Here is a 17,472-nt window from a genome sequence, read left to right on the forward strand (position 1 = left end):
TAAATTAGAGCGGAGACTGCAAGCCAGGCCTTCTCGTCCAACATCAGTGCCTGACCTCACAAATGCTCTTCTGGAAGAATGGTCAAACATTCCCATAGACACACTCCTAAACCTTGTGGACAGCCTTCCCAGAAGAGTTGAAGCTGTTATAGCTGCAAAGGGTGGACCAACTCCATATTGAACCCTACGGACTACGACTGGGATGTCATTAAAGGGGTTACAAAGGCAGAAGTTTTTTTTTTTTTTTAATGCATTCTATGCATTAAGATATAAAAAGCCTTCTGTGTGCAGCAGCCCCCTAACACTTACCTGAGGTCCCTCCTTATCCAGCAATGTCCACGAGTGTCTTGGCCATCTGAGATTCTCCCTCCAGATTGGCTGAGACACAGTAGCTGCACCATTGGCTCCTGCTGATGTCTACCAAAGTCAGCTAGCCAATCAGGGGAGAGGGGCCGGGGCTGGGTTGGCACTCCGTGTCTGAATGAACACACAGAACTGTGGCTCAGCTCGAGTGTCTCCATAGCAAATTGCTGGCTATGAGGGCACTGAACAGGAGGGATGGGCCAGGATCACACAAGAGGGACAAGAGAAAAGGGGAATCTGAGCCACTCTGTGCAAATCCAACTGCACAGAGTAGATAAGTATAACATGTTATTTTTATAGGGAAAAAAACAAGACTTTACAATCCCTTTAATGTTCATGTGCGTGTAAAGGCAGATGTCCCAAAACTTTTGGTTAATATAATGCATCTTCGCTCAACCGGAAATATTGCCTAATAGTGTCTTTAAATCCATGTTGACACAATTTTACACCTGAATACAAGTATAGAATGAAGTCAGACAAATTTTGCTGTATGTAGTTGGGTGTTTTATTCCTTTTCCTTATTGCTTTTGAATATACAGTATATCTCACAAGTAAATATTTTATTATATCTTTTCATGTGACAACACTGAAGAAATTACACTTTTCTACAATGTAAAGTAGTGAGTGTACAGCGTGTATAACAGTGTAAGTTTGCTGTCCCCTCAAAATCACTCAACTAATAGCCAATAATGTCTTAACTGCTGGCAACAAAAGTGAGTACACCCCTAAGTGAAAATGTCCAAATTGGGCCCAAAGTGTCCAAATTTTCGTGGCCACCATTATTTTCCAGCACTGACTTAACCCTCTTGGGCATGGAGTTCACCAGAGAATCACAGGTTGCCACTGGAGTCCTCTTCCACTCCATGACGACATCACGGAGCTGGTGGATGTTGGAGACCTTGCGATCCTCCACCTTCCGTTTGGGGATGCTCAATAGGGTTTAGGTCTGGCTTCTTTAGCAAGGCAGTGGTCATCTTGGAGGTGTGTTTGGGGTCGTTATCATGTTGGAATAGTGCCCTGCGGTTCAGTCTCCGAAGGGAGGGGGATCATGCTCTGCTTCAGTATGTCACAATACATGTTGGCATTCATGGTTCCTTCAATGAACTGTAGCTCCCCAGTGCCGGTGGCACTCCTACAGCCCCAGACCATGACACTCCCACCACCATGCTTGGCTGTGTGCAATACAAACTTGTCTTTGTACTCCTCACCTGGTTGCCGTCACATATGCTTGACACAATAAGTTTATCTTGGTCTCATCAGACCACAGGACATGCTTCCATTAACCGCTTGCCGACCGCCGCAAGTAGATTTACTGCGGTGGTCAGCCCCGGCCAGGCAGAGTGACGTTAATTAACGTCACTAGCCTGGGAGGGTCTGGGGAGCGAGCGCGCGCCCGCGCGGTCACGGACCCCCCCCCCCGTGCGTGTGACTGGCGGACCCGATGTCCGCCGGTCACTCGGCGATCGTCGGGGGAGAGGGAGAAAGTCAGGCGGCTTGTGTAAACTGGGTACTATGTAGAACCGTTGATCAGTGTCCTTACAGCTCAAGCCACAGCCAATCACAGTAGAAAGCACGCCCCTAGGGACACACACAGCCCCTCCCTCCCAAATAAAGTTAACCCCTTCACTACCAGTGTATTTTTACAGTAACAGTGCATATGTATAGCACTGATTACTGTAGAAATGTCACTGGTAACCCCAAAAGTGTCAAAAATGTCAGTCAAGGGTCCGATCTGTCCGCCGCAATGTCGCAGTACCGCAAAAAAAATCGCAGATCGCCGCCATTACGCGTTAAAAAAAAACAACAAAAATGACAAAAATCTTTCCCTTTGTTAGTAAACGCGATAACTTTTGCGCAAACCAATAAAAATACGCTTTTTGCGATTTTTTTTTTTTTTTTTACCAAACATATGTAGCATAAAACAAATTGGCCGAAAATGTTAAATTTTGATTTTTACATTTTTTTTTTTTGATGAATTTCATATAAAAAAATGTGAAAAATATTGTTGTTTTTGCAAAATTTACGCTCTTTTTTTTGTTTATAGCGCAAAAAGTAAAAATCGCACAGGTGATCAAATACCACCAAAAGAAAGCTCTGTTTGTGGGAAAAAAAAGGACGTCAAATTCGTTTAGATACAGCGTCGCACGACCGCGCAATTGTCCGTTAAAGTCACGCAGTGCCGAATCGCAAAATACCCCCTGGTCGTTTAGCAGCCAAATCCTCCGGGGCTTAAGTGGTTAATACATGTCCTTAGTCTGCTTATCTTCAGCAAACTGTTTGCTGGCTTTCTTGTGCATCATCTTTAGAAGAGGCTTCCTTCTTGGACGACAGCCATGCAGACCAATTTGATTCAGTGTGTGGCGTATGGTCTGAGCACTGACAGGCTGACCCCCTCCCCCCCCCCCCCCACCCCTTCATTCTTTGCAGCAATTCTGGCAGCCTTCATACGTCTATTTCCCAAAGACAACTTCTGGATATGACACCGAGCATGTGCACTCAACTTCTTTGGTCGACCATGGTAAGGCCTGTTCTGAATGGAACCTGTCCTGTTAAATCGCTGTATGGTCTTGGCCACCGTGCTGCAGCTCAGTTTCAGGCCTAGGCCATCTTTATGTAGCGCAACAATTCTTTTTTTTTTTTAAGATCCTCAGAGAGTTCTTTGCCATTAGGTGTCATGTTGAACTTCCAGTGATCAGTATGCGAGAGTGAGAGCAATAACTCCAAATTTAACACACCTGCTCCCCATTCACACCTGAGACATTGTAACACTAATGAGTCACATTACACCAGGGAGGGAAAATGGCTAATTGGGCCCAATTTGGACACTTTCACTTAGGGGTGTATTCACTTTTGTTGCCAGCGGTTTAGACATTAATGGCTGTGTGTTGAGTTATTTTGAGGGGACAGCAAATTTACACTGCTATACAAGTTGTAGCAAAGTGTCATTTCTTCAGTGTTGTCACATGAAAAGATATAATAAAAGTTTTACAAACATGTGGGGGGTGTACTTACTCTTGTGAGATACTGTACATGGGATGCCCATGGGAAATTCGGAGAGCGGGTCATGGACATTTTGTTCATATAAACTCATTGTTTCACTAGAACGATATTATGGCACAGTACCTGCACTTGTTGTTCTCCTTTTGCACCACCCAATAAAAATTTGTATTGTCCTTCTTATGATCTTCAAAAAACAAACATTTTTTGTAAAAAAAAAAAAAAATAGACCAAACTTTCACTGAGATCTAGAATTAGACCTTGTAGAGTTTGGGTCAGTTCATGCTGGCGAGAAATCCAGCAGCAGGATCTCCTCCACAAACTGAAGAAGATGCGTGCCTACTTCCATGCGTCGCTCTCTCAGTAGCCAGGTGAGTGAAGCGTTGCTGCCTTGAGAGGAATACGGCATCATGAAAATCGCCAGTGAGGGAAGAAATATCTTGCACATCCAGCTGAGGGAGCAACACATGGAAACCAGCATTTCACACTGCTTTCTACTTTTGTTACCTGTTGGCCCCTCCAGTAGATTTATTTTTCCACTTCCTTTAACAGGCTAACGACACTGTTCATTATGCAGTGAAATTCCATAGCAGCATTGCCACCCTGTGGAAGGGGTAGTCTTTAGCTGTAGCTTTAAATGGACTTGTAAATAGTTAAATTCTGGCCCAGCTCCAGCGAACACTTTCAAGTAGTACAGGAACAGAAGCTTATTTCTTTTTGCAGAAAAAAAGTTAAACCATGGGTGTCCAACCTTTTGGCTTCTCTGGGCCACATTGAGTGTAGAGAAATTTTCTTGGGCCGCATATAAAATATATACTATAGTTAAGGTATAGAAGTAATAAAATGCCACTGCACCCTTCCGGCGCCGCCACGCCCCCCCCCCCCCCCCGCACAAATTTAACACAACTAGAGGATGATCAAATAAAATATATACAGTATACAGAGGTTTACTTCTTCTGAGCAATAATAAAGGAACACTCTAACCACCATGACCACTTCAGTGATTTGAAGTCATGGTGGTAGAAGTCAGAAACACTGCACATGCTCCCCTCCCCCCTCCCTTCTGAGGCAGCCTCTGCCTACCGTTAGTTGGCAACTGCTGTGGCCGTGCCCCCGACCTGACTTCCTTCCTCCCCAGCAAAAAAAATAAATTCTCAAGGGGCAGTGGGCCGCATTGCCTGAGGTCCCAGGCCGCAGGTTGGACATGCCTGTTTTAAACCATATGAATAAAAGCTGATCATTGTAAGCACGCTTTTCATTGTTGGCGTCCTTGTATCTACCAATCTTGCTGAAAAACTTGGGTCTGCATGTTCATGTGGAGAAAACTATAGATGAAAGGCCTGTGAAATTAGGAGTTTTCATATACAGAATATTATCATTAAAGGTATGAGCCTGATTCAGCTGCTAAAATACAATATTTTTTACTATAGTAGTTTTAATTTCGTTCTGTGATTTGCAATATCTTCACTGTATGACCTGAACATGAGTGAAATATAACTGTGTCTTGTTGGCCACTTCAGGACCCCGCTGCACTGTGCTGCATCATGTAACAACGTTCAGGTGTGCAAATTTCTGGTAGAGTCTGGGGCTGCAGTATTCGCCACAACGTACAGCGACAGACAGACTGCGGCAGATAAATGTGAAGAGATGGAGGAAGGCTACAGCCAGTGCTCCCAGTTCCTCTATGGTGAGTGTGCATCGGGAGATCTGTTTAGGTTGTGTCCACTGGGTGTTTGTAATGAGATACCCACTTAATCTGATGTGATGGGCTTTGACTGAGTGGTAAAGTCACTCAGCAACGTTGGAGAATAATCTGTCTCACTTGAGATGCACCGAAATTTCGGCGGCCGGTGTGTTTTTCATAGGTCTCAAAAATGTAACATAGGTGCGTTTATTGTAACGTGAAAGGTTTTTTTTGGGGGTGCCACAAGGGGGGACTTTTCAGTTGGGGTGCTTAAGTATTCATTGATATATAAAGTAAAACTAAAGAAAATTTATTTATAGTAAAAAAACATGAAAAAATTTTATTCTGAACAACAGTAAAAAGTATACTGTAATTGAAGGGATTACAATATACTGTACAAAACTGAATTGTATTAAAAACATATACAGTAAACAGCCATAAAGTATCATACAAATATATATATACTCTCCTAACACAAGGGTAGATGGTGTTTATGCTTTATACCCAGTTGCATCCACAATGGATGGTCTTTGTGCAGGAGGCATAGTGGCCCACAGCCATTAACCCAACATGTTTCGCGACACTGCCGCCGCTTCTTCAGGGGTATCTTTGAGGGTATCACATAGATATATTTGTCATGAAAAGAATTTAATAACGACTTAAATGGGAAAAAATAAAGAAGAAAAAAGAAAAATCAATACAGAATCATCAATCGTATGTTTACAGTAACTTATACGGTTTATGATATACTGTTACAACATATAGGAATCATATCTATAGTAAACAGATATTACATGGTGTCCATGACAGAGAGGCAGCGAAAATAATACACATCATCATACCTGTTAAACATGCAGTTTCTTTTTTTTTTTCTATATAGGTGCGTTATTGATGCATTCTCAATGTATTTTAATGGGGAGGTGTGTTTTTTTTTGGTGCAGTTTTTTTAACTGACCAAAAATGCAGCAAGCAGGATTTTTAACACCACAACCGAAGTGTGAAGACATACATAGAATTTAAAGGGATGCATTTTTCTTGAGCTTTTCTTGCAGTAAATGTGCCAATAATATCTGACAATTCATTAATATTCATTTATATTCATGATTTTAATTAAAAAGTAAAATCTAATAATAAATATAAATATATATATATATATAGATATATATATATATATAGATATATAGATATATATATATATAGATATATATATAGTATTTAATAGTATTTATATACAATTTTCTGTTTCGGCACCAAAATTTCTATTTCTTGCACCTTTATAACGTATCGCATTCACTGGTTTATAAATTATGAGGAGGGCACCGTTTGTAAACGGCATGGATATGCAAACTGTGGCCCTCCCAGATGTTGCAGAACTACAAGTCCTATGAGGCATAGCAAGACTCTGACAGCCACAAGTATGACACCCAAAGTCAGGGGCATGATGGGACTTGATGGTAGTTTTGCAACAGCTGGAGGGCCACAGTTTGCATATCCCTGGTATACAGCATGGACTGCCGCCCCTTGGTGCCCTAAAGTGGACAGTGACCAGAGTACAGTATAGGTACTGCAGTAGAGTTCATATGGACATTTTCGTGTGAGGTCGTTGGGCCCTTCCTTTTATTTTGTGGACACTATTAAGTTTAAAAGGGAAAAACTGCAAAACATTGCACCCATTGATCCCGGGTGCAATGCTTTGCAGGTTCTAGTAGGAAAAATCAATGCACTTTTTTTTTTTTTTTTTTCTTGCAAAATTATGTGCATTTTATTATTTTTTCCTTTTTTTAAAGGTGACCCTTTTCTTTTCGTATTTAAACTCAAGAACAAAATTGTAATATATTATATCTTACCAGTCCTTAGATTTTCTGGTTGTTTTTTTGTTTTAGTTTTCTTTTTTAGTGTTTTTTTTGTAATGAAATATACATAATCTGTTATCTTTCAACAATTCCAGTCTACTTGTAACTTCCCGTGCAAAGAACTGACTTCTTAAACAATGTTTTTAGCTTTCCCGCTATCGTTTGTGAACTACAGATCACTTGCCCTCTTTATAATGGAGATGAGGGGAGGACAGGTGTTTGTAGTCCAAATAAGGAGAGCGGCCTCAGGTGAGGATGTAGTTTCTCCATAGATACAGTTGTTACCCTAAAAGGATCACCAGGTGAAAAAGATAAAAAGCTATAAAAAAAAATAGAAAACGAAAAGAAATCGAATGCAGCCGTCAAATCGAAGGACTGGTAAGCCGCAAAATATTACATGTTTGTTCTTGGGTTCTGTCTACTGCAGTTATTTAGGTTTGTCCTTGGTGTTTTTGGGACTTCAGAAGTATTTGTAAATGCACTTCGTAGCACCTGACAAGACTCTCTTGTTGAACTTTCAGTACCTTTTTACTGCAGACAAGATGAGGCTAATTTAGAATATTGTGGTCTGGCTTCCTTAAGAATCACATGCAGCCTAAATTATAATCCAGATGGTGTATGTTTTCTGGAAGCTATTCCCAGCCTACCCCGACCCCCCGCCGCTGTGTTTGTATAATTGCAGCCGCAGTAGATGACTTACAATGAACGCCTGGAATGCAGATTATAGGCCTCCAGCTTTCACTTGGCCCGGTGCTGAGAAAATAATCGTTAGCATGCTGATTAGATTACTCGCTGCCAAGATGCCAGATTTACCCTTTCCTAGATGGGCAAAGCAACTGCGAGCAGCACCCAGCAAATCTAACCGCATCAGTCTCTGACCATTCACACCTTGTTGGCCTGGTTTACCTAAACCATGACTGGTGAGCATCTACTGAACCACACATACAGTGGCGTTTGCAATTTTTCAACCTACCTAAAAAGCCGTCTGATTATTGTCATATGAAAGAAGTAAAGGCACAGGATTGTGAATGAGTAATGGCACGGCCTTTTCTCATCTATCACAGTGTTCATTTTAGCTGTGTAAAGTGTCCTATCCCTTGACTCTCTACTTTGACCAGACCATGGATATATATGCTGGTTGTAAGTTGAGAATAAACCTCATTGCCTTGGCCCTTTAACTCTGATACACACACATTTGTATATGTAGGTTACTAAATTCTAAAGCCTGATCTACACGTTTTTTTTTTTTTTTTTTTTCATCCCCGTGGACTGAATAAAAAAACAAACTGAGCAGCTTGGGAGGAGCCACTGTACTAACTATCCAATGTTAGTACAGCACTCTACCTGCTGAGCTATAGTGTTCTGACCGGGGGACAGCCCCCTTGCCAGAACACACCGGTCAGCCCTCGCAGCCATTGGCTGTGAGCACTGATCGGATGCAGATCGGCAGCTGTATTTCCAGCTTGCCCGTTCTACAGAAGCAGGACAGGCTGTTGTACACACAGGTTGAATGTTTCTTTAGTAAATTAACCCCATTAGGTCTGCTACTGACTGCCAATGGATTCTCCTATTCATTTCACAATGGCAGCAAAAAAGCAGCTCTCTCAGGATCCCAAGGTAATACTGCGCATCCACCTAATGGCCTAGTAAACATGATCAAAAAACCATGTGCAAAATACCGCTGAAGCGATGGTACATTAATCTGATCATTGGTACACAGCTTTCGAGAGCCAATCACGTTCATGCAAAATTTTTCCAAAGGAACAAATACAAACTTTTTTTTTTTCTCAAACCATACCAGAATCATATGCTTTTCGTATAATCAGTACACTATTAGTCCAAAAAAAATCAGAAGACCAAGACCACACATGCTAAGAAACGAAAGAATACATTACCATACGATACAACACATTCCATCACTTCCGAAGTTGTATTCTGTCATACGAGAATTTTTATAAGTTTAGTAACCTTTTCATTTTTGAAATGAGACTAGCATGCAAAAAAAAAAAAAAAAAGTACAATGATTCATCTGATATTCTCATTGTATGTATGAGGCTTAACTTTCTGGCAACCCCCATCCCTCTAGTGGCTGCCTACCTTGCAGGTGCTCAAGCTCCTCTTTCATTTGTCATATTGCGGACAGAGGGAGGGAGCCATGCAACCTGATTGGATGCCATCCGTAAAACTTCAGGCCCTGCATGTGCCTACTGCCAGGTAGTGAGTGGTGGGATAGCATCCAGGACTAGCACAATGGAGCATTCTGGCCAGTGATGGAAGTGTGGCCCCCCTGTGAGTGATGGGAGAGGGACCCTAGGCTTGAGCTCTGGATATGTAGTGGGGTCCCCTCCTCAGCTCCCCCTGATTGGCTGCCCAGGGTTTGCCTTCTGTGTCCCCCGATTGTCGGGGCTCTGGATGTATTGAGGTCTCCTCCTGTTATACCCTGATTGACTAGAGCTGTGGGTGTGTTAGGGTCACCTCCTGTCCACCCCCTAATTGGCTGACCTGGATTAAGGATGTATTGGGGTCACCCCCTGTCATTAGATCAAATGTCTGCACTGACAGAGCTGTTAAATACATTTCAGTGCGGCATGCCAATCCCTATTTGGAGGGGACAAATATCTGTGCTCCTCCCCCTCAGATTAGCTTCAAAATGAGTGTAAATATTTTTGCTCTAGCTGGCGTTGCTTGGATCTGCTAAATTCACAAACTACTCAAACAAGCCAGTTTGATCATTTGACAGATTAGCAGCTGTGAAGTGCATCTATGGAGAATGGTCTTTGCCAAACTGTCAGAGCCTTCTGTCAATGCACAGAGATAGGTGTAAATAACAAAGACTGGCCATTTAAATAGAATTACCTGCTCAGTGTACTGTGTAATCTGCCAGGGGGCCATATCCTGGTATCAGCGCTGTTGCTAAGCTGCAGCCATAATCTCCAAATAGGTTTAACAAGCTAGACCTTGTTTACTGCACTGCTACAAGTTCACAAGCTCCTCTTCTTCTTTTTTTTTTTTTTTCTTTTCCCAAGGATAGAAAAACAAAAATATATTTTTTCAGATATGAATTGCGTAAAATAGAATTTCCACACCAACCTTTTTATCAACATTTTTACCTGGAGGGAAACCTTGAAATTATTGGTAGAGTATTTTATATGATGCGCTGGAAGCTTCTTAAATACAGGAAACCACTTTACTTGCATGGAGGTTAGCTGTACAAATCTTAACAGCATGAAGACCGGAACACAACTGAACTAGTGATGTCCAGTTCTTAATCGAATCGTTCTTTTGAATGGATTATTTTCAGTGAACTGCATAAATCGATTCATCTGACTGAACTGATTCATTTGAAACAGTTCACTATTGACTCAATAGGAGACAGGTCTGGTAACTCTATGATCATAGAGTGAGAGAGCTCAGCCCCTCCTTGCAACCTAATCAGCCAGTTCACAGAACACTAACCATTTTTTTTCCTAATTATTGATTTTGCCATTACTATATCCTACAGTATAGGGCCATTGGCTCAGTTGTGTGCCACCACCCCAACCCTGTCAGAGTCCCACCTGTAATACCAAAATGACTGCGTCTTGCCCACCTGCACTACCAACATTGAGTCTGAAGGTTGTTTTGTCCAAAACATTCACATAGAACTTGCTCTGTGTGGTGTCTGCCACCATTGTTTTGAAGTAGGATTAAAGCTGAACTCCTGTGAGTCTTGATAGAAGTCCTGTAGAGCTGAGCACGCAATTTTATTACTGTATTTCAGATGTGACTTTGCATTGCTGGTACTCAGTGTAATCCTTTTTTTACTAATCTGTTTTAGTAGATATTATTGTTTAGATTTTATGACCTTCTATTTATATTTTATATGTTTTGACCCTGACGAAGGAGGCCTATTAGAACCTCTAAAACGTGTTGGCTCTTCTGAGTTCTACATAAAAGTTCTTGGAATTTTATCTTTGCCTTTGGCACTCTGTCCTTCATATTATGTATGTATTCTGCATGTTGGCTAACCAGATCCTACATGTTCGTCTGCAGGTGTTCAAGAGAAGATGGGCATTATGAACCGCGGCGTCCTCTATGCCCTCTGGGAAAATGAGAGTGACAGCAGTGATGAGCTGAGCTTGAAGGAAGGAGATTGCATGACAATAATCCGGCGGGAAGATGAAGATGAGACTGAATGGTGGTGGGCGCGTATAGGAGATAAGGAAGGATACGTCCCGCGCAATCTTCTTGGGGTATGTATTGTCTATATGAAATCTAGAGCCCCAGGATGTCCATGTTGTAAAGTAGGGTATTCATTGATGCATAGGGTACATACATAGGATATATAATTGGCTGGCTCAGCGGAAACTTTCTGCAATATTTAGCTTAAAACTAGAAATTTCACCTACAGTAGTTTTTTCTTTTCTGCCAGTAGAGGTCCTTCAATCCAATTCCTTTGAGCCCAGGTCACATTGGACCTGCCCCCAACCTGTGACTGGACAATAAAAGGAGAAGCAGCACAGGCTCATGAGCTCATCTGTCACTCTGCTGTGTTTTCCATTCAGCATTCTTCTTGTCAGCACATTGATTGTACTACTTCTTCCTCTCTCACTTCAGCCCTGCTGTACAGGAACTACAAGAAGCTGATACTGGGCCAAATTCGGGTACTTGCATGCTCACATTTAAAATATGCTGTATCCCCTCTGGACCCGAATAGGTCCCAGCTGGATTTTCTGGGAGATGTACGATTACCACTTTTGTCTGCTGAGGATAGGGAGGTACTTGACAAACCCCTATCACTCTTTGATTGAAGATGATATCCAATCCTTCCCCAATCATAAATCCCCAAGGCCAGATGGTCTGCCGGGAGAGTGGTACAAAGCCCATATGACCCTTTTGGACCCTAGGTTACAAAACAAATTGGCTCATTGTTTGGAGGTTGGACAGTTATCAGATAACAGGCACATATTGTGCTATTGCCCAAGTCTGGCAAAGATTTGATGCAATGCTCTTCCCATAGACATATATCACTTCTAAATTGCTAGTAAAGATCCTCACCAAAGCCCTGGCCAACAGGATAATCCACGTGTCACCATCAATTATCAACATTGACCAAACTGGCTTTATGCCTGGCAAATCCACTGATGTTAATATCCGCAGGGTTTTCACCCATCACCAGCTTCAGCCTGAAGACTGCCTTGAGAGTCTTGGTAGCCTTTGATATCCAAAAAGCTTTTGGCGGGCTCTTTTTTGGGGTTCTATATAAGTAGGTGTTGTTTGCAGTTCTTTGATTTATGTTTTAGCCAGGGAATGCCCGAAGGCTATGTTTTGTACCTGTACATCTACATTTTTCAATAAAAAGAAACTTTCAAAAAATAAATTTACATTTAAAGTGATAAATTAAAAGCATTAAAAAACAAAATAAAAAAAAAAAATAGGTTATACTTGCAAAGAAAGGTTGCTTGCCTCTTTTCTGGCAGTCCCCACTGGCGCTATTCGCTTCCCCTAATTTCGGATGCCTCCTTGTAGCAAGTCGGATGCTAAAGAGGCACCCATGCGCACACATTCCCGTTGGGTCCCAAGCCAGGCCGTGTGTGTCTTTAGAGCACTGGTAAGCCATGCCCCTGCTCCCTCCTGACAAGAGTTTGACTAACAGCAGCAGGATCCTTTGGGTTCGCTGTCCTCAGTTTCCCTTGTGAAAGCAGGAAGTAAAGGGAGCAGTGCTGGAGTGGTGACATGGAGCCAGGTAAGTGTCGAAGACTAAAGCGGGTAGGACAGATAGTGTGGTGTTTTTACCCTAACCACTTGATGTCCAGCGACATACCAGTACGTCGCTGGATTTAAAGGGTGATATCTCCGTTATTGCTGTAGCTGCAGCAATGATCAAGATATCGTTTTTTTAATGTGAAAGTCATCCTAGCAGCTAAGAAGCTGCTGGATTACTTTTACAGGGGAGGGAAGGTGGCCCCACGCTCCTCCTGCCGCAGCCTTTAATGGGTTCTCCCATCCGATCGGGGAGCCCGGTAAAGATGTGACTGGCACCATCTGGTTCCTGGGACGCAGTGAGAGGAACTGATATTGTTCCTCCCACTGTGTGATGTCAGAAACCTGAAGTGATGAAGATTTTCAAACAAGCCATTAAACAAGACATTATAGACTTGAACAAGCATCTGATCAAACCAATCTTGGCTTGATTAGATGCTTTAGAGGGCAGACAATAGATCTGGGGTTTAATGGACCCCCAGATCTCTCCATAAAAAGGACCTGTAATAGCCCAATCTATCACAAGGGATATTGTTTATCCCTGCTGAGAGTAATAAAAAGAGTTTTAAAAAAAAAAAAATATTACACTGTCTTAACGTTTTTTTTTTTTTTTTTTTTAATTTAATAAAAGCAATTTAAAAAAAAAAGTAAAGCGCCCCCATTCCCCTGTGCCCATGCGCAAAGGAGAACACAAATGTAGGTCGCACATGCATATGTAAACCGTTCGCAGCACACGTGAGGTATTGCTGCGAACGTTCTAGCAAGAGCAATAATTTTAGCAACAGACGTCCTGTGTTATTTTTAATCTGGTAACCTGTAAAGGCGTATAAAGCGTTGCTTATGGAGATTTAGAAGTACCATAGTTTCGGGCTGTTCCACGAGCATGCGCAATTTTAAAGTGTTAATCTCTATTTACTTGGTGTAACATCATTTTTTTATATTTTACCAGACAATGGGGTAGTATATAGTGTTTTTGTGCATTAAAATGGATTTTATTTTCCACAGCAAATTGCATTTAAACAACCGCTGCACAAATACCACATGACATAAAAAAATTGCAACAACCTCCAATTTATTCTCTTGGGCCTAGATAAATATATATTGTTTGGGGGTTCTAAATGTTCTAGCAAAAGAAAATGTAGATGTTTATATATATATATGTGAGAAGTGTCAGAATTGGCCTGGTTTTGCGATGGTTAAAGAATGCATTACGGTAAAAAACGTTTAGACTTTGAGTTCAGAATGAAATGTATTTGTGTATTTTATATCTGCCTGGAGTTCAGCTTTAATGATGAGTCCTCTATAAGTACATAGCTGATTATCTAATTATCTAAATCTATGTTGTTTTTTTTTTTTTTTAGCTCTACCCAAGAATCAAACCAAGACAAAGAACTTTGGCTTAGATCGTTCTGCAGTTTTACAGCCAGGAAACATCCAGATGTCTTGCGTCACTTGAAGGAAAATTGTCGACTTTTTCACAAAATAAATGAAGGATTGCAACATACGCTGCGTCAGCGACTGCACACATACCCACTACCCACAATGGACGGGACTCTAAAACGGCCAATGCGTCTGACTGTAGACGGTCGTCAGTGAAGGGTAGTCCAGGCTGCTCTCAGCTGGGTCCGCAAGCTTCTTTGTGCCCTCTCAATATTATTGTCCACAGTCCTTCATTAATCTCCGATCCATTCCAGCATCACATATGAAGCGTACATAGACCCCATGTATGGATTATTTTTTTATAACGTGAATGGCCGAAATTTTTTTATTTTTTTTCCTCACTAACATAAACCTATACATTTTACAACTGGACCATATAGATATAGAGGACTTCAGTATTTTACTAAAACATTATTATATATTTATTTTTTTTCTCATTGCTGGAATATGTAGTTTAGAAATGCTGTGTAAACTCCAGAGAAAAAAAAGTTTTAATAAAAAAAAAAAAAAAAGTCACATTGCTATGTTGAATATTGTAACTGAAGTCTGCGTGGTTTCATTGTCGACCTCCAAGTAATTTTTCTTTCAAAGAAATCTGTACTAAGCGAAATATAAGTTGCTTACATCCCTGGCCTCTGATTCTAATGGATTATCTGAAATACTTTTCCATATGTAAGGTGTTGAATTGAAGGCAAAACAGTTTCTCTGTCGCTCATTGACAGACGCAGTCCTCTTGATTAATAACACATTGGGTTATACTGCCCTCTACAGGAGTAGGACACTAGACGGAAGGAAAACGTTCTGGCCACACCTTAGGGGCAGTCCCAGAGGGTATATCCTCTCTCTCTCTGCTACAGGAAGTCAGTTTTTTTCTGTCTAGTTAGGAGTAAGGACCTAAGTTCCTTGCTGGGATCTTTGGTCCTGGCAAGATTTTTTAGAAAAACTTTTTTTAGGCAGCTTTTTTTCTCCAGTTGTTCCTGTGATATCTTCAAGCAAGTATGCTGAAACTGGGCGACGGGCTGGATGTTGAGATCCAGTGGTCACCCCAGTCAGCCTGCGAGCGCGTGCAGGCCCTAGCTCCGCGCTGGGTCGGCCGCGACATAGTCCCACTGGACGGGGACTGACCCTGCGAGTTAAACGTCTCGCCTGGACGCCGACGACCAGTTGGAAACTGAGTCACGGTGTCCGTATTGGTCGACAGCCCCCCCCACCTCGGTGGAGAGGGGTTCTGTCAGGAGTTGGCGCCCGCCTGTTCCGGTATGGTGAGTAAAATGTTCCCCCTCTCCCCCTGACGGGTGTGTTGGTGGACGCGGGCCCCTCCCTGGGATGGTCAGACGCTCATGTTTCTGGGTCCCCCCTCTATCCTTTAACAGGTGTCACAGATCCCCCAATTGAGTGTGATTTTGTGAATAAGAAACCAGGAGGCTTGGTTTGGGAGCTGACTATCTAAAGTCACTGTATGAGTGAGCACTGTTAAGGGACCATGACTGAAGTCAGTGGGGCATTACTGTGATGATGGCCATGTATAAGGGTGATAGCATCCTACCTGATAAGGTTGCAATACAGGCCTATGCCTGTGCCTGGACTACCGCCATCCTCCTGCAGGCCGCCATCCTCCCACAGGCCGTACACCTCCCGCAGGCCGCACAGGCCGGTGACTACCTCCCGCAGGCCGCCGCTATCTTGCCACAAGCCGCTGCCATCCTCCACAGGCCACCGCCATTTTCCCGCAGGTCGCGCGGGGCCGCCATCTTGGCGTAGCCTCGTGTCTACAGTATGGGGGCGGCCATGTTTGAGATTACCAAACACCTCGAGGAGTAATTGGGAGGCGCCGGAGGGCGTGTAAAGGGGCGGAGCCGCCTCCTTTACCCGGGAAAAGGAGCCAAAGACTTCCTGTCTGTAACGGACAGCGCTGGGAGCAGGTTGATAGAAACTTCTGTGCATCAGGTGGTGAGCCTTGGGGTCTCTCTCTCTCTGTGGGGTCCAAAGCAGGTAACACTAAGGGGCGCTGTTGCGCTGGGGGATTATAACAAAAAAAAAAAAAGTTTTTTTCATTGCAATTATTTATTTATTTATTTTTTTTGCTGGCAAGTGTCTTGTATAATCATGGACCCTGCCACACATGTATCCCCACCTGATCCCCTCAAGGTGGCCGCAGGACCCTCCAGTGCCCCACTTGTGATTGATGCATTATCAGCAGTTTTGGAGTCTTTGGTAAATCCGGGTGGAGGTGGCCTGTCAGGGACGGGGGTCCAGAAAGCGACCCCCGCTTACCCCTATTTCATCTGATACTTCAGATACAGATTCTGAGCTGGTCATCGCAGCTGCAGGTCCCTCTTCTGGGGCTGTTGTCTCAGGTAATGTCTCCTCAGACAGTGAGGAGGACGTCTCTGCCTCCGCCATAGCACATGAAGAAGCGTTGGTGGACGCACTAGTTGTGTCTGTCCGGGAAACCTTAAGACTTGAGGTTACACCGGCAGAGGTAACCGACATGGAAATTCCTTTTGGTACCAGTAAGCCTACCAAGATAGCGAAGGTTTTTCCTTTACCCAAATGCTTTGGTAATAAAATTAAGGAGGAGTGGGATCATCCGAAACAAACCCTTGCTATTTCCAAACGCATTGCTAGGCGCTATCCGTTTGAGGAATCCCTCATTAAAAAATGGACGGTTCCACCAGTGGTGGACCCACCGATTTCCAGACTAAATAAAGCCACTGTTATCCCGTTGGAGGACGCTCCATCCTTTAAGGATCCAGTGGATCGAAAAGTGGAAGCGGAATCCTGCACCATTTTTTCCCTGATAGGGTCAACCTTTAGGCCAGTGGTTGCCATTAGTTTAGTTTCACAAACATTGACAGAATGGGCCAAATTGTTACGCCGTGACTTAAAGGGGAGAAGTATCCCCCCGGCAGCATCTGATTTGATGGAGCAAATTATACAAGGACTACAGTTCGTCTGTGACGCCACCCTGGATGCCACTCCCTTGTTAGGGCATGCATCGATGTCAGCAGTGGTCCTCAGACGTGTGTTGTGGTTAAAGTGCTGGTCGGCGGATCAAGGTTCCAAGAAAGCTTTGGCTAATCTCCCTTTTCAGGGGGATCGCCTGTTTGGGGCCACCTTAGATGAGATCATAAAGGATGTCACTGGGGGCAAGAGCACTTTTTTGCCACAGACTGCTAAGGGTAAAGGGCCTCGTAACAGGTGAGGACCTTCCTTTTCAGCTCATAAAAGGTTTGTTCGCTCCGCTGGGGCGAGCGAGAAGGGCTACAAAGCCCCCTCAGGGGGTTTCAAAGGGCGCTGGTTGGGTAAACAAAAGTCCAGCTCAGCCAAACCTGAAGATAAAACCAATACAGCCTGAAGGTGCGCCCCCACACATCTCTGGGGTGGGGGGAC

At 43.1% G+C, this 17,472-nt stretch overlaps 1 protein-coding gene across 4 annotated transcripts in view; it reads left to right on the forward strand.

The window, feature by feature from the left end:
- TP53BP2 (tumor protein p53 binding protein 2) overlaps nucleotides 1–14,541 on the forward strand; it is a 116,920-nt gene extending 102,379 nt beyond the window's left edge. For all 4 annotated transcript variants that reach the window (XM_082249265.1, XM_082249267.1, XM_082249268.1 and 1 more), the window contains exons 17-19: nucleotides 4,881–5,047; nucleotides 10,930–11,129; nucleotides 14,001–14,541. In XM_082249265.1, coding sequence (XP_082105391.1) covers nucleotides 4,881–5,047; nucleotides 10,930–11,129; nucleotides 14,001–14,042 — 409 coding nt within the window. In that variant the 3' untranslated portion in view covers nucleotides 14,043–14,541. The remainder of the gene's footprint in view (nucleotides 1–4,880; nucleotides 5,048–10,929; nucleotides 11,130–14,000) is intronic.
- The last annotated feature ends 2,931 nt before the right edge of the window (nucleotides 14,542–17,472 follow it).

The sequence above is a fragment of the Pelophylax lessonae genome (assembly GCF_965119305.1).
Source record: "Pelophylax lessonae genome assembly, chromosome: 3".
In the NCBI taxonomy this organism is placed as follows: Eukaryota; Metazoa; Chordata; class Amphibia; order Anura; family Ranidae; genus Pelophylax; species Pelophylax lessonae.